Source organism: Acinonyx jubatus, chromosome A1, assembly GCF_027475565.1.
Source record: "Acinonyx jubatus isolate Ajub_Pintada_27869175 chromosome A1, VMU_Ajub_asm_v1.0, whole genome shotgun sequence".
Taxonomy (NCBI): Eukaryota; Metazoa; Chordata; class Mammalia; order Carnivora; family Felidae; genus Acinonyx; species Acinonyx jubatus.
Genome location: NC_069380.1, coordinates 141,531,974 through 141,550,172, shown reverse-complemented (window position 1 = coordinate 141,550,172; position 18,199 = coordinate 141,531,974). Strand labels below are relative to the sequence as shown.

At 36.6% G+C, this 18,199-nt stretch overlaps 1 protein-coding gene across 3 annotated transcripts in view; it reads left to right on the top strand.

The window, feature by feature from the left end:
- Positions 1 to 18,199, top strand: part of HOMER1 (homer scaffold protein 1) — a 135,854-nt gene that overhangs the window by 88,874 nt on the left and 28,781 nt on the right. For 2 of the 3 annotated variants that reach the window (XR_008299309.1, XM_053224308.1), the window contains one exon: positions 15,755 to 15,804. The exons of the other annotated variant lie outside the window; for it this stretch is intronic. Coding sequence is in view for 1 of the 2 variants with exons in the window: in XM_053224308.1 (XP_053080283.1) it covers positions 15,755 to 15,804 (50 nt within the window). In the remaining variant the exon portion in view is untranslated. The remainder of the gene's footprint in view (positions 1 to 15,754; positions 15,805 to 18,199) is intronic. 3 annotated transcript variants of the gene reach the window in all.

The following is an 18,199-nucleotide window of genomic DNA, read 5'->3' as shown; positions in this document are numbered from 1 at the left end:
AAAGGGTGAGTGGGGGACGGACAGAGGGAGACGGAGACACAGAATCTGAAGCAGGCTCTAGACTCTGAGCTGTTAGTACAGAGCCCAATGCAGGGCTCGAACCCATAAAGAGTGAGATCATGACCCGAGCCGAAGTTGGATGCCCAACCAAGCCACCCAGGCGCCCCAGAACTTTTCTTTAGCTAATTCAGTTTGTCCCTGTAATTCTTCCCTCTTTTAATAGTTTCATAGTTTGCTCTCATTTAAGATTTATGTAGTAGATATGCATTCATATCTGATAGGAATGGTATAAATTGGTTCATTGTGTATTAGTGAGCAATGGTATAAAGTGTATCATTTTTTGTCTAGTTTAATGCTCATATGTTTGATTACTGCAGCAAGAATAATACTTTGAAAATTCTAACCTCAGAGTAATGAGAAAAATTCGATGTGAACAGTGAGCTAGTTTGAGGGTAATAATGAAATTATTGATAACATTTTATGGATAATAAGCACTTATAAAAATAGAGCCCCTTTCAAAATAATTCTGGGAGCGCCCGAGTGTCTCAGTCAGTTAAGCATCCCAACTTCAGCTCAGATCATGATCTCTTGGTTCATGGCTTCGAGCCCCTCATTGGGCTCTGCACTGAAAGTCTGGAACCTTCTTGGGATTCTCTCTTCTTCTGTCTCTGCCCCTGTCCCATTCTGTCTCTCTCTTTCTCTCAAAATAAATAAATTAAACAAAAAAACAAGAAAACTAAAATTAAAAAATAATTACAATTCTGAACCTGACTTCCATTGCCCCTACATATTTTATGACACCAAAAATGGAATCTAATACTGATATGATAGCATTTAATATGTCTACTCTTCTAGCCAATCTGTCATAGGAAGCACATATTAAAAGTTGGTGACCATGTGCCACAGAAATAATGGAGAAATACAACAGTATTAGTCATTATCTTAACAATATTATTACTTATCTGATCTTTAAAATTTAGAAGGGCTATGTTGTATCAGTGCCATTTTACTATGAAAACAGTTTGTAGAATGAATGCATGCTGAGCTTGATGTAATTCGATAGAGAATAATTTCGTGGGAGGAACTATGAATAACATAATGGTTTTGAGATCATTGTATTGATTTCTAAAAATAAAATACATTCTTATCATCCTATCCCTCTCAGAAATAAAGGGGTGAACTTGGATTTTCCTGGCTGTCCTACCAGCAGTATTCATTTTAGGCAAATTACATCAACTCTCTAAGCTGGTTTCATCATCTGTAAAGTAAAAGAGAGGAGTAAATAATGATTTCTAAGGCTCTTTCTCTTGATTATCTTAAATGATCTTGCCTTAGTCCAGGAAATAAGAAAGATGTCCTCTTGTGATCTCCTGTGGCTGGGCATCATTAAAAACATTGATAATGTTACTCTGCTACATAAAAGAATCTATTCTGCAAGTCAAATTAGCTATCTCTGTCTTAAGTAGAACATTAGGAAAAAGCAGTATAGTATCCTATGCTTTTGTGTTATGTGCACACATAACTGACATTATCTAACTTCCTTCCAGATGGCATTATAGATTCAAAATATGTGATCAGTCCATCAGTTACTACTTTTCAACAGTAGATTCATTTAAAATTAGAGCACTAGCACAGGAGACTACTGTCATAGAATGGATTATTGTAATGGGATACATTTTTGAACTATAATGCCATCTAATAGCTGGACTTAGATTGAAACCCATAATGATAATTAAACCTTTTATACTTGGGAATGGAATTTAGCAGTATTAAATCATAAACACCAAACTGAAAGAAACTTGCTATATGTAGTCCCTCACTTTGAAACCTTCAGGTTTCAACCCCAGGAAAATGGTGTAGTCTGATATGCTCTCTTGGGAAAGTAAAATGTAAGAATTTAATAAGTGATATATTGCTGTTGCTGTACCTGGAAATAATAGCACAGGCATTGAGCACCTCAAATCTTGTTGTTGGATGTCCCACCTGTGAGTCATACCTCACAGTCTAATATAAGTTCTAAACTAATTTATAGAAAGAAAACATTATACTCCAAAAAGCCAGAGAAGACTACTTGCTTTTAACTCACTGAAGTTCAGTGATACCAATTGAGAGAGAAAGATCATCTTTGTTCTTTTGTATTCATTTTTCTTCCTGAAGAGATCATCTTGTGATAGTCTGTTTATTTCAGTTCAGAACTCTGAATGCCAGGCTGCGTGCACTATTCTTAGTACTTCTAAAGATTAGGTGATATAGTATATATGGAAATCTCTTCATTAAAGGGCCTAGGTGGCTTTATACTTAAAACTATGTTTTTATAATTTTTAATTTTTTAATCTATTTTCTTTTACACTTGTCTCATGAGAAGATGAACAGATATAATTTTGTTGTTTTCAGAAAACAAACTTGAGGTGTAAGGAGGTTAGAGAATTTTTCTAAAACCTGCAGACACCAGAATTAGAATTTGACTCTAACCTTTGGCTTTTCTCCCCCAGTCTTCCCCTAATCTATCTTGAAGACATTTTAGTCTTCATATGGAAACCAAACTTGGAAGAGAGGGTAATTGACAAAATTCAGTTGTTATTTGCCACAAAAATATCTTATGAATGTTTAAATGTGTGGTTGAAATTCACCAATAAGTAGTAGCTCTGTAGGCATTTAATTTATTTGAGGACATGTTATGTATTGAGGTTAAGTCGATATGGTCATGTTGATATTAAAGTTACTTACATTGACAACCATCTTAACAAGGTTTGGTGTGTAAGTTTGTGTGTGTAGTCATAGAATTCTTGCTTGTAGAGCCTGTAGGAAGGGAAAATATTTAGGTACTCAGATTTGAATAATTTGTATTTGCAATTTGTACAGGAATTTGTATTGTATGTTTAGTGTGTACTTATACATTATATGCTTTCTTTGCTCTTAAGTCTATTGATCTAGTAATGTAGTAAAGAATACAGTCTGAGTGTTGACCAAGTAGCTGGCTAACGTGTTAATTCTCCTTAGAGCTAAGCTTTATGTTTCCAGAACCATCATGGCATGAAGAAACATTTGAAACCCTTGTCCTATGAGTTCTCAGACCTGCATGGAATGGTCCTGACAACTTAGCATCTAGAGAGTGCCCCTTAACAATAGTCATTTCTTGAGAACATCTAGATGAAACTTGTAAACAGCTGCAAAGATAATTTGCAAAATATGATCATAGTCTCTGAATAGTTAAAAAGTAGATTCTGAATTTTATTTGAAGGTGAAGAGGTTAAAAGTAGCTCTACTATAAACCTGTGATTCTAAAAACACAGCCAGAGGCTCAGAGCACCTGGAAGGCACAGTGACCTTTGTGAAGTGTTTATATGTATGTATATATACATGTATTATCACCTGGATTAGAAATCATTAAACTAAAAATTATATGTGTAAAATCACAAGAGCCACACACAAAAACAATGTGTGGTCAAGCTAAGCATGACCAGCTGTTTCTGGCAGTTATCCACATATAGGTTCATTTTAATACTCACTTGTTCAAAATCAAGAATTTATTGAGCATGTCTGTGAGCGAGGACAAAGTGAGTAAGATTGCCCTTGAAGAGTTTTGTGAGGCAGAAATATAAGCAGTTATGGTAATGATCCCTGGGGTGCTCTGTAAGCCACGAAGAGCCCCATCTCCCTCCATTGCTACTAAAAACTCTCTCTAATCTCAGATCTCATACTTCACTTTCTTTTGACCTATTTGAGTGCCAGGCACTGTGGATGCATCATTGAACAGGAGAGCGTTTTACTTCTCATGGTATTTAAACTTAAGTAGTAGGGGAGTAAGAAAAATAACTACTTAAATAACAGCATAATTACTGTTATGAAGAGTATCATGAAAGAAGAGATCAAAGGGAAAAGGAGAGGGCAGGTAGTGGTATGGCTGGTTCAGAAGAGTAGGCCTCCTTGAGGACCACACATCACTCCTCCTTCCAGAGAATAGAAGTTGGCCTAAGAGAGAAGGAGGAGCATCCAGGCAGAGGGAGGGGCATCTGCTTGGGCCTTAAAGCTCCTAGGTGTTTAGTGATTTCATCTGAGGTCATGGTAATGACAAAGAAAGACATGCTAGAGAAGGGGGAGCCTGGGTGGCTCAGTCAGTTGAGCATCTGACTCTTGATTTCAGCTTAGGTCATGATCTCACAGTTCGTGGATTCGAGCCCCACGTTGGGCTCTCTGCTGACAACACAGAGCCTGCTTAGGTTTCTCTCTCTGTCCCTCTCTGTCCTTCTCCCTCCCTCTCTCTCAAAATAAATAAATAAACTTAAAGGAAAAAAAAAAAAACCTAGAGAAAGACTGGCCTGGAAGAAAGTAAGGAGAAAAGTTTTGCTTTGTAGCTTTGAGAGCAAAGGGATAGAAAGAAATCAAGATGTTTCTAGTCCACTAGCTTGTAAGCCTTTTCAGAATAAGAACCATGCTTATTCACCCTTGACATTGTCTGGTAGAGTGCTTGATACATAGATGTGCAATGAATATTTGATGAATCAGGTGACTGGTTAATTGTTCCTTATATATTTGATTTCTTTTTTCTTTTTCTTTTTTTTTACAGTTAAGGTAGAAATTCCTTTGAATTTCTGATAAGAAAATCTGATAAGAATTTCTGATAAGAAAAATGTCATAGAGGGGTGTCTGGGTGGCTCAGTCAATTAAGCATTCAACTCGTGATTTCTGCTCAGGTCATGATCCCAGGGTCGTGGGATCAAGTCCCACATCAGGCTCTGTGTTGAGCTTGGAGCCTGCTTGGGATTCTCTGTTTCTCCCTCTTTCTCTGCCCCTCCCCTGCTTGCACATACTCTCTCTCAAAATAAGTACGCATTTGGAAAAAAGAAAATGTCATATACATTTATATATATCTCAAAAATATTAGACCCATAAAAGCAATAAATGCTATTGACTTAGTACTGATTGCTTGAAATAAATTCAAAAATTGTACATACTGATAGCCTCTTTAGTTATCCAATAACCATTAAAATGCTAGCATCACATGACTAAACAAATTAGAAATGAAAATCTTAATGTATTGATAGAAAATAGACTAGCACGTCTTTGATTATTTTATCTTCTTTCTTTTTTTTTTTTTAATTTTTTTTCAACGTTTATTAATTTTTTGGGACAGAGAGAGACAGAGCATGAATGGGAGAGGGGCAGAGAGAGAGGGAGACACAGAATCGGAAACAGGCTCCAGGCTCTGAGCCATCAGCCCAGAGCCTGACGCGGGGCTCGAACTCACAGACCGCGAGATCATGACCTGGCTGAAGTTGGACGCTTAACCGACTGCGCCACCCAGGCGCCCCTATCTTTTTTCTTCAAATAGAACCCAAGAGCCAGAATATATAAATGCCCAAATTTTATAAAAATTGTTACATGGTTCTCAGTTGCTAAAAATTTTAAGGAAGAAATACTTCTGATTGTTATAAATCCAGAATATCATTTAGCACTGTCTGCTAAGATCTTCTATGAGTATAGTGCTAAATGGTATCAGTAAACAGAGTTGAAAATAATCTAAAATAATTTTTTTCCTTCTTGAATCTATTCACTTTTACAAAAAGACATCCGAAAGAGTTAACTATACTCTGAAAATATCACCATTTAAAAAAATTTTTTTTAAAAATCTTTATTTTTGAGAGAGACAGAGCGTGAGTGGGGGAGGAGCAAAGAGAGACAGGAAGACACAGAATCCAAATCAAGCTCCGAGCTCTGAGCTGTCAGCACAGAGCCTGATGCGAGGCTCAAACTCATGAGCTGTGAGATCCATGACCTGAGCCGAAGTCGGACACCCAACCACCTGAGCCTCCCAGGAACCCCTGAAAAGATCACCATTTTTAAGTTGCATATGTAGTTGCCACAAGTCATGTCACTGTAATATAATTCTTGAAAAAACTTAGCATAGAAGCTAGCTTTCCAGATCTGTATTTACAGAGTGTCTCCAAAGTTTTTTGGTTTTTTTTTTTTTTTTTGTAGTTTTGAGAGATGTTTGAAAACAGCATTGTATAAGTGTAAGGTATACAATGTGTCGACTTGATATACTTATATATTGAGACATGATTACCACCATAGCATTAGCTAACTTAACCTGTGTTTTGTCACATATTTACCATTTCCTTTTTTGTGGTGAGAACATTTAACATAATACTCTGTTAACAACTTTTAAGTATAGAATACAATATTATCAACTATAATCACTATGCTATATATTAGATCCACAGAATTTATTCATCGAATAGCTGGAAGGTTGTACTCTTTAACCGACATCTCAATCCCTTTTCCCCCATCCCTAGTTAACCACTGGTCTATTTGTATGCTTTTTTTTTTTTAATTCCACATATAAGTGGTATCATATAGCATTTACATTTCTGTCTCTGACTTAATCCATTTATCAAAATGCCCTCAGGGCCCATCCATGTTGTTGCAGGCAGGATTTCTTTCTCGTAGCTGAATAGTATTCCATTGTTGTGTGTGTTTGTACCATGTCTTTATCCATTCATCCACTGATAGACACTTAGGTTTTTTCCATATGCTGGCTTTTGTGAATAATCCTGTATTGGACATGTACTAAGTACTTAATTTCTTTTTTTTTTTTTTTAAATTTTTTTTAACGTTTATTTATTTTTGAGACAGAGACAGACAGAGCATGAACGGGGGAGGGTCAGAGAGAGAGGGAGACACAGAATCGGAAACAGGCTCCAGGCTCTGAGCCATCAGCACAGAGCCTGACGCGGGGCTTGAACTCACGAACCGCGAGATCATGACCTGAGCCGAAGTCAGATGCTTAACCAACTGAGCCACCCAGGTGCCCCAGTACTTAATTTCTTTTGTATAAGTCAGTGACAACCACAGATATAATTTAACTAGTTGAATGGTGGGAAAAAAAATCACCAGTCATTACAAGCTCATAAAAAAGGACAGTTATATAAGGAGTTCACTGATATGGGTGAACTTAATGTATCTGATAAAAACTCTCAAACTTGGCATATGTGATTGAGGTAGTTTTCTGAAAGCTGTTAGTAAACCCGGTAAACCTTAGAAGCATATTCTAGTACTAAGAGCCTAGTTTTAGTGGCATGTGCATTCATTTGTATAAAACAGCTTAGTAGGTATTAATAGAAGGGTATGAAGTAGTTCCACAGATATTCACATTTATGTGTTATAAAATTATTTACTTTTCATGTAAATGTAAGCAAAACATGAGGTCATCCATCTCTGTAATACAAAGTTTTTGGTTTTGACTAGTGACATGTATATCTAGTATTTTCATATCCTCAAAGAAATGCAAAGATCCCACTTTATTTTGTTTTTGAAGGTTTTTTTTTCATTTTTTTGTTTATTTTTGAGAGAGAGAGAAATAGAGCACAAGTGAGGGAGGAGCAGAGAGAGAGGGAGACACAGAATCTGAAGCAGGCTTCAGGCTCTGAGCTGTCAGCACAGAGCCCAACGTAGGGTTCGAACTAACGGACTGTGAGATCATGACCTGAGCTGAAGTCAGACGTTGAACTGACTGAGTCACCTAGGCATCTACAGAGAGACATCCTTATTTGTAACCATTCTCCACTCTGAAATATGTTGTGCACGTTTTGCTATAATGTTGAAGGCCTTTCAAGCAACAACTTAAATCTGTTCAATTCTATACTTCATAAGACTGTCGGAGTGACATTTTCATTTCTGATCAATTTAATCTGATTATCACTGACTTCTATTCATATTCTGAACTAATGAAAAGTGATCAATTATTTTTCAGTGATCCTTGCATAGCATTGTCAACACCTTTATATATGACTACGTATAGTCAGTTGCAGATTATTTCTAAAGTAATAGAGCAGAGGAATAGCACATGTAAGAAACGACTGTGTAGTTGGAAAAATCTTTTTTTTAATGTTTATTTATTTTGAGAGAGAGAGAGCATGGGGGGAGAGGCAGAGAGAAGGGAGAGAGAGAATCCCTAGCAGGCTCCATGCTGTCAATGCAGAGCCTGACGCGGGACTCAGTCTCACAAACCATGTGATTGTGATCTGAGCCTAAATCAAGAGTGTGATGCTTAACCAACTGAGCCACCCAGGAGCCCTTAGTTGGAAAACCCTTAAGGCAGGAATCTTAATTCAGGTCCTAGCTTTATTGTTGTTATATGGAAGACAGAAAGTTTCCATCTGTTAAAGCATTTTGGATTGTTATCTAGGTTATTTAAAAAAATTTTTTTTAATGTTTTTATTTATTTTTGAAGGAGAGCGAGAGAGAGCATGAGCAGGGGAGGAGCAGAGAGAGAGAGGGAGACACAGAATTCGAAGCAGGCTCCAGGCTCTAAGCTGTCAGCACAGAACCCGATGAGGGGCTCGAACTCACAAACTGTGAGATCATGACCTGAGCCGAAGTCGGACGCTTAACTGACTGAGCCACCTAGGCGCCCCTCTCTGGGTTATTTAATTTGGGTTAATTAATTCATTGCTTAAGCTTGATATAAATGAAGCCCAAGTCAGTGGTCTTGAATCATATATGATAGCTTCACACCAAGAAGAACTTTTAAAGTCGCAGATTACAAACGAGGGTATTCAATCAAGGAGACCTAAATTGGGGTGGATATGCTCAAGTCTGTCACTGTTAGTAGGAAAACAACACGAAGGAAATATCCTGCTGACCAAGATGTCAGTTGTGTCATCATCTTAAAGCTAACGTGATGGCTTGCTGACATAATCTGGAGCTGAAGTAAAGCCAGTCTTCATTACTGTGGCCAGTAGAGTTGGTTCCCAGAGTTATAATAGACTTTTGCTTCCATGCAGGCTAATCAAGCAGACTTTGGGGCCGGGGGGAAGCCTTTATTGAGAATGGTAGTGGATTAACATGTTATTAATTCTGAGCTATGTTCGTATATACTTATATCTAGCCCTCCTTAAAGTTCATTTGCATAATGCTTTTGATCAGGATCCTTGTACAAATTATTTATATAGTACATATATGCTTAAATAAATGAAGTTTGGTATGATGAACTGCTTCACCTAACACAATAATAGTTGCAATTAAAATTGTGTTCATGCTGTTAGTCAAACATTTGAGTAATTTGAAGTTTTATCTTATGATCCTGGCCTTCTCTTTTAAAAAAAATTTAAACTGAAATCCAAAAGTTCTCTGATTCTGAATATCATATAGTGAGTGGTCAATTAGATTATTGATCACAACTGTTTTTTTAAAGAATGAAGTTTTTATGCCAGGAAATTAGAAAATAGAGATTTTAACTGTAAAATTATTCATATATTTCTACCCAATTTTAGCTTTGGCAAAATATGTTAATAGCATCTTTTTCATTCTTCCAATACTGAAAGTGATTTCTATTATTTTATTTATAATATTTCCCCCCAACAATACTAATATTGTGCTAAACAATTTTTGGGATGGATTTTCCATACATGACGTGCTTTGCAAGGAAACAGACATCTTAGAAATCAAATTATGGATGGACAGATAAAAATACTTATTTCTGTCTTGAATACAGTGTAATGATTATAATTCTGTTACCCTGTAAATAAAAGGACAGGCTTAAAAATAGTTGTACCCTTTGCAGAATGCAAAAGATAGATGTGTATTCATAAGAGATGAGAGAAACATAATTCTTAGCTTAGTATGTAAGGCTTTTTCCCTGAAGATATCTCCCCAATAGGATAGTCTAACCTCATGCTCTGAATAAATTTTAAAGAAAGTTTTTAGTGACTGATCAGTTTATATAAAAGGGAAACCCGCACAAATATTAACTTGTATGAAAGTATCCGATACATAATTCACAGTATCTCCTTGAGTAAATTCTTTTCTCACAAACTAACAGTAGGCTCATAAAGTAGCTTTTTTCTTCCTACCCTTATATCCAGCACCCAACCCTCCAAATTTACACATGTAGAGGAAGTATTATTTACATTAGAATATTTAAAATGCCTGTAATGTAGTTTAAACCTTCCACAAATATCTTTGAGCGAGCAAGTAGTGTCCACATCTCCTACCACAATGAGAATGGGCTGCTTTAAATTTTCAAAGGGAATCTCTTCAGAGGTTTTAGAACATTGTGGGTAGGAACTTGCAGCAGGAGTAAAAAGTGGTCATAATATTGGGCCTCCCGTGATCCCTTCACCTTATATCTTCATTCCTTGGCCACAGGTTCCTTAAGGCACGGCAGAAACCACAGAAGTCACTATGTTAGGCAGGCAGTGCCATAAATGTTACAGAGCCTTCTTAATGACTGCAATTCTAGCATGTAGATATGCTTCTGTTACTGCTACGAGCACAATTAGGGGAGCCAGGAGATTTCTAGAGGCCTCTTTTTAGTGGGTTTATGGGTTCCTTCATTTTGGTGAATACAAATGGGGTAGAGCTAGACTTTTCATGGCTGCCAAAATCAAGTGGGAAACTCTGTAGGATGTCTTACTAGGTAAACCTGACATAGTTCAGATTCAGATTTCATCTTCCATTCTCTCCTCACACAATTAACCGTGCCACTTTATGAGAACCTTTGCTGTTTGTCTTCTCATTCCTCCATTATCTTGCAAAATATATTCAGAGGTCTACGCCAGAGGTTTAGGCTTACTATGAATAATGCATCTGTAATACCCAAGGATGATGACAAAACTCACTGAGTATATGCTTGAAATGGTTTTGATTTAAATGACACCTATTTAAGTTATTTACATCACTAGACAAAAACATCTCCCTTAAAATATTTAATATTAAATCTTTTAGCTTTTTCATAGCTTACTGAAGATTCTTTCAAGATTCCTTATTGCATGTGCATATACAGAAGGTACTAATATTTGAATGTCTTTTATGTGCTTTCTTCAAGGGTACTTTTATGTGGGCTGTTTGTTCTCAAAATCACCCAGTAAGCATAGTTAGTATTAACCATAAATTTAGAGATGAGGAACCCAAGGCCTAATGAAGTTAGATAATGTACCAAAAGTCCCATAACTAGCAAGTAGCTGGAGCCACAGTTTCAACGAAGTCAACTCCTCAGCTGGTGCTTTTTTTTCCTTTCCCTTTTTTTTTTTTTTTTTGAGATAAAATTGACGTATAACATTTTATTAGTTTTAGGTGCACCCGAGCCTGTATTTTTAACCACTCTATCACACTGGTTCTTGTTTAATGTATACATTTAACAAAATTCTCTATTTCTATTTAAAGACTGATAAAGGCATGGGTTATATATTTTAAAGTAATTTGTTTCAGATTAATTTTATAACTTGCTCAGAAAAGTCCATGATGTTTCATTTTCTTTACCAGAGCTAAGTAAACTTCTGTATTTTACCTAGTTTCAGATGCCTTTGATGATAAGACACATCATTATTTTATATACTACCAAGAAAAAACATTGTAGATTAAACTGAATATAACAGTTCTTTCAGACATCTGTTCAGACACAGATGTCACCACATCTATAACATTTTTGTACTTAGGTAATTAATATGTAGAATAAATGGCTTAAGATGTTCCTACGCTTTCATCATACTCAAAGTCCAGCTCTTCTGGTTCACTTTCTGACTACATGTCCACATTTTTCAACCCCTTTTGGGCTATCAGGAATGTTGGAGATAGAGTGTTTCTTTAAAAATTATGTCACTCTAACCTCTGAGAGTTTCTTCTAATCCACTATTCATTAAAAACTCTAATACATAATGCATTTCAGTTCTAAACACTATGTTTTCTGGAATGTGATTTCCAGTTCAGTACAGGGACTCTTTTTAGGAGTTTATTTATTTATTTTTTAAATGTTTATTTATCTTGAGAGAGAGAGAGCGGGGGAGGGAGAGAACTCCAAGCGGGCTCCGTGCTGTCAATGCAGAGCCCAACATGAGGCTTGAACTCATGAACTGTGAGAATATAACCTGAGCTAATAACAAGAGTCAGATGCCTGCGACAGAGCCACTGAGACTGTTGATAAAATTTTATCAGCAAACATATCTTCATCTCTACCAGTAGCCATCAGTTTCTATTTTGTATGTTATCCAGATGTGGTAGGGTATGTGCAAAGGTAATGGATTGTGGGGCACCTGGAGGGCTCAGTTGGTTGAGCATCCAGCTTCAGCTCAAGTCATGATCTCGTGGTTTGTGGGTTTGAGCCCCACATCAGGCTAGCTGCTGATGGCAGGGCTCGCTTCAGATCCTCTGTCCCCCTTTCTGTCTGCCCCTTCCCTGCTTGCACTCTCTCTCTCAAAAATAAATAGAACATTAAAATTTTTTTTAAAAAAGATGATGGATTGTAAGTTAGGAAGGAATCTGAGCTAGAAAGTAAGATTTGGGGGATTATCAAGGCATTAAATTGACAACAAGGGTCAGAAGAGGCCCCATTTAGAAGCAGGTGCCAATAGATGGATAAGGAACAGAACAATGGGAACATCTGATAAGAGGACCCCAAGGACAAGGAAACCAATTACAGTAAGCTTTGAGAGACACCTTGGTAAGCATTCAGGCACTTTGAGGTTTGCAGGTATATCTAGTAGAATAATACTTTAATTTACTAGATTATTTGCCTGGCAGAATCTGAAATCCTTACTCATAGAAGTCTTTTTCATAATAAATAATGTTTGTAAACAATGCAGAGTTACTCTCTTTTCTTCAAAGGGATACTTTCTTTCTGTAACAGGGTAACTTAAATTGTATTAAGAAACACAAATTTAGACCCCAAACTGTTGAAGAAAGCATTAGTTTCTTTTTTTTTTAATTTTTCTTTTTTGTAGTTTACTTATTTTTGAAAGAGAAACAGAGCATGAGCCGGGGAAGGGCAGAGAGAGAGGGAGACACAGAATCTGAAGCAGGCTCCAGGCTTCCGAGCTGTCAGCACAGAGCTGATGGGGGGATCAAACCCACGTGCGGTGAGATCATGATCTGAGTCCAAGTCAGATGCTTGACCTACTGAGCCACTCAAGCAGCCCTAAAGCATTAGTTTCTAAGTGGAACTTGCTTGGGGCAATAGGCCAGCATGAGAGCACCTAGTTCATGAAAGTGGCACACATGTACATTGAAGTCCAGGTTGTTTGTTTCTGAGTACACGGGTGTGCAGGAAGAGTAAGGAGACAAACCAACACGCTGTCCTTAGGGCAGTATTGGGGGTGCTTGAGTCACTCTGTTACTTTCATAGTGAGGGAGTAACCTCAATATCGTTACTGACAATTGTGTCCAGATTTGCCTATTGCAACCTATTTTTAAATCCCATTCTAAAAATTTATCTGGGGGCGACCTGGTGGCTCAGTCACTTAAGCATCTGACTCTTGATTTCAGCTCAAGTCATAATCTCATGGTTCATGAGATTAAGCCCTGTGTTGGGTTTAGGGCTGGCAGCCTGGAGCCTGCTTGGGATTCTTTCTCTCTCTCTCTCTCTCTCTCTCTCTCTCTCTTTATCTCTCTCTCTCTCTCTCTGTCCCTCTCCCCCTCCCCAGCTCTCTGTCTCTCAAAATAAATAAGTACACATTAAAAAAAAAAGCTTATCTGGATATTATTTATATTTCTACATAATTAGCATGCTTAAGTATATGCATAGGGCTACCATTCTAGAGACTGATGGTGAATCTGGGCTCTGGAGGCATGGGGGAGAAGCATCTTTCTTAAATTCTATAACTGACCATTCACATACAGGATTTACTTCATAGATTAAATAAGTGCATTGCTCATGCATTAGACTCTCATTTGTTAAATAGTCTATTAATTAGATAGTACTTTTTCTTCTAGACTTTACATAACTAATTTTAATGAAGTTTGCCACTTTTTGTAGAATTTGACTTTAGTTCAAGGAAACTTGTAAAATTATAGTTTAAAGAGCTATTTAAATGATGTCTTGGGTGTGTTTTGAACTCCTTCATCTGACTTGTAGATCTGAAGCCAACAGGAAACCGGCTGGTCCTTTTTGAAGGGAATTCTTACCAGTCACAGGAATAAAGAATTATTTTGCCCTTATTCCAGCAAACAGACATGAGATCATAGTGGTATTTCAATATCTCTTCTGACTCACTGGTGTCTCCAGCTAAACAATTTAGTGGTTTCTTTGTGAACAATTTACTTAGTGTGGAACTATCAAAACTGTACCTGTAAAAAAGGACCAAATTAGCAGCCAAAGCTAGAGCCCTAACATTTTTTTAAATAAGTATTCCTAAAATGTAAGATGCTAAGCTTAAAGTTTTGCTATCAGCATTAATCCCAAGGTATTCATTACTGCTAAATCTGTCTAATGGGTTACTACTAAATCCGTCTAATAGGGGAGGAATGGGCTGGCTTAAAGTTCTAAGAAAATAAACGTTATTTTTTCAAAATTTGAAAAGTATGCGAAGTATTTAAAATTATACATGAGGGCTGAGCACTTCTGAGGTAACTGAGATAGCTCATATGTAGGACTTCTTTCAGGATACTTTTTAGAATTTATTACACAAGTTGAAATTGTATAGGGTGTTCTAATATACTAGATGGTGAAGGGAATATATGAAAAAGTTATAAAGAGAAAACAGGGCAGATGGACAAAAATGAAAAACATATTTCCTAAATTGTGTTTCACACTGTGCTCTAGAAAGATAGATTACTGAAGAAGTGGCTCATAAAATGGAGGAAGCAAAAGCAAGAATGTTTGGAAAGATTCAGATTTACCAACAAAGTTAAAATTTTGGTTAATATTGCAAAATAGACTTAAAAACACATACTTTGGAACCAAGTGTAAGACAATGCAGAAAGTGTATTGAACTGCTCTCTCCTCTAGTAGTCACTCAAAGATTATTAGGTCTCATATTGTTATGGTTTAATGTATTCTCGTGCAATATGCTTCAATGTATTTGGTATGACCATTTTCTTCAACATTTACCTTGTTATTTAAACAAAATCAGCAGAACTTTGGGGCTCTGCAAAGAAGAAATGAAAGTTTTATAGCATATTGAAACTTAGTACCTTCACCTTTTTCTATCCTGATCCAAAGGCTTTGTTTCAGTGTCTTACTGCCCAACACCAGTGTTTATTATGCCTCATCTATGTCCTATTCCTTTCCCATGTATATCCCTGCCTCTATAATCCTGCTTCTCCTATCTACTTCTTATCACCATCTACAGATGCCCACTCACCTCCTTCCTTTTTATTTTTGATTCTTTTATTATGTGTTTCCTGCCCACCCAGTCTCTTCCCATGCCAACAAATACAGACATGATTGGAGCTGCTTAGAGAACATTCTACCAGTTTCAGACCCTTCCAGCTCTTACTGTTTGTAATCCTACAGTCACAGAAAGTGTATTTAAGAGTGCTTAGAAAGCTTTTTACTTTTCTTTTGGTAATGTGATAATTTTTTAATGGAAGTATAATTTATATATAGTAAAATTTACCCTTTCTGCTCTGCAATTTTAATCACTTCTGACACATTTGTATAGTTGTGTAGGCACCACCACAAAGTAAAGTTCTATAACCCCCAGATTTCTCTCCTCCTCTTTGGTATAGTCAACTTCTATCCGTGCCCCCCAGCCACTGGCAACCAAGGATCTCTTTTCTGTCCCTATAGTGTCTTTTCCCTAATGTCATATAAATGGAAATCATACAATATGTTGCCTTATTTTCCCTTTTAAAAAATTATGGTAAAATATATATAGCATAAAATTTATCGTCATAACCATTTTTATGTGTACAGTTCAATAGTGTAAAGTATATTCACATTGTTGCAGAATCAATCTATAGATTTTTTTTTTCATCTTGCAAAACTAAAGCTCTGTACCAATTAAACAGCAACTATCCATTCCTTTCTTCCCTCCAGCACCTGGCAACCACCCTTCTACTTTCTGTCTCTGAATTTGACTACTCTAGGTAACTTTTTAAGTGGAAGTGTATAATATTTGTCTTTTTGTGACTGGCTTAGTTCACTTAGCATAATATCCTCAAGGTTCATCCATGTTGTAGCATGTGCCACAATGTTTTTCTGTTTTAAGGCTTAATAATACTCCATTGCATGTATATCACATTTTGTTTATCCATCTGCCACTGGACACTTGGGTTGCTTCTATCTTTGACTGTTGTGAATAATGCTACTGTGAGCATTGTTTTGCAAATATCTTTTAAATATATGCTGAGAAGTAGAATTACTAGATCACATGGTAATTTCATCCCTAATTTTTTGAGGACCTGCCATACTGTTTTTCACAGCAGCTGCACCATTTTATATTCTCACCAACAGTGTACAAGGGTTCCAATTTCTCTGAATCCTCACCAACGTTTGTTTTTTTTGTTTTTTTTTTGTTTTTTTGAGAGTAGTCATCCTAATGGATATGAAATGATGTCTCATCATGGTTTTGATGTGCATTTCTCTAATGACTAGTGATGTTGAGCATCTTTTCAAGCCCTTATTGGCTACTTGGATATCTTTGGAGAAACATCTCTTCAAGTCCTTTGCCCATTTTCTAATCAGATTATTTGGGTTTTGTTGTTGAATTGTACAAGTTCTTTATATATTCTACATATTAACTCTGTGATTTGGAAATATTTTTTCCTATTATGTAGGTTGTCTTTTCATTCTGCTAATTGTATCTTGATGCCCAAAAGGTTTTTTTGGTTTGTTTTTTTTAATGTTTATTTTTGAGAGAGAGAGAGAGGGAGAAAGTGGGGGAGGAGCAGAGAGAGAGAGGGGGGACAGGGGATCTGAAGCTGGCTCTGTGCTGACAGCAGAGAACCCAATGTGGGATTCGAATTCACGAATCATGAGATCATGATCTGAGCCGAAGTCGAACCCCCAACCAACTGAGCCACCCAGGTGTTCCTGATGCACAAAAGTTTTAAATTTTGCCATGGTCCAAATTTATCTTTTTTTAATTGCCTGTGCTTTTTATGTTATATCCAAGAAATCATTGCAAGTCCTTTGTCCTGGAGCTTTTCCCCTATGTTTTCTTTTTAAGAGATTTATAGTTTAACTCTTACACTTAGGTCACTCATCCATTTTTAGTTAAGTTTCATATACGGCATAAGACAGAGACCTAGCTGCTTTTGCATGTGGGTATTCAGTTTTCCCAGTATCATTTGTTGGAAAGACCATCCTTTCCACATTGAATGATCATGGCAATCATATATGTGAAACCCAATTGACCATATATGTGAGGCTTTATTTCTGGCCTCTATGTTCTATTCCATTGGCTTATATGTCTGTCTTTACATCAGTACACACTGTTTTGATTATTGTAGTTTTGTATAAGTTTTGAAATCAGGAAATGTGAGCTCCAACTGTGTTCTTTTTTTTTTTTTTTTAAGATTGTTTTGCAAGTTGGAGTCCTCTGAAATGCCATATGAATTTTAGGATGAATTTTTCTGTTTCTCAAATTACATTGTTGGGATTTTGATGGGATTACATTGAATCTGTAGATCACTTGGGGTAGTATGGACATCTTCACAGTATTAAGTCTTCCAGTCTATGTACATGGAATGTTTTCCTGTTCATTTGTGTCTTCTTTGATTTCTTTCAGTGACCTTTTTAAAAAAAAATTGTTTTTTAATATTTATTTATTTTAGAGGGAGAGAGACATACACACAGAGTACAAGTGAGGTAGGGGCAAAGAGAGGGAGACACAGAATCTGAAGCAGGCTCCAGGCTCTGAGCTGTCACCACAGAGCCCAACACGGGGCTTGAACTCTCGGACCGCAAGGTTGTGACCTGAGCCAAAGTCGGACACTTAACCAACTGAACCACCCAGGCGCCCCACTTCCAGTGACTTTTTACAGTTTTAAGTGTACAAGTTTTTTATCCCCTTGTTTAAGTTCATTACTAAGTATTTTATAAGCATTTTATTCTATTGGATGCTATTATAAATGGAATTGTTTTATTAATTTCCTTTTCTGATTATTTGTTGTATATTAGAATTACATCTGGTTTTGTGTATCGATGCAACTCTGCTGAACTCATTTATTAACAGCCTGTTTGTGAAATCTTTAGGGTTTTCAACATAGAAATTATGTCTCCCGCAAACAGATAATTCTACTTCTTTCTTTCCAATTTAGACACATGTCATTCATTTTTGTGCCTCCTTGTGCTAGCTAGGACTTCCAGTACCATGTTGAATTTAGAGTGGTGAAAGTGAGCATCCTTGTCTGGTTTCTGATCTCAGAGGAAAAGGTTTCAGCTTTCACTTTTGACTCTGATGTTAGCTGTGTGATTTTCCTACATGGCTTTTATTATATTGGGTAGTTTCCTTCTATTCCTCATTTATTGGCTATTTTT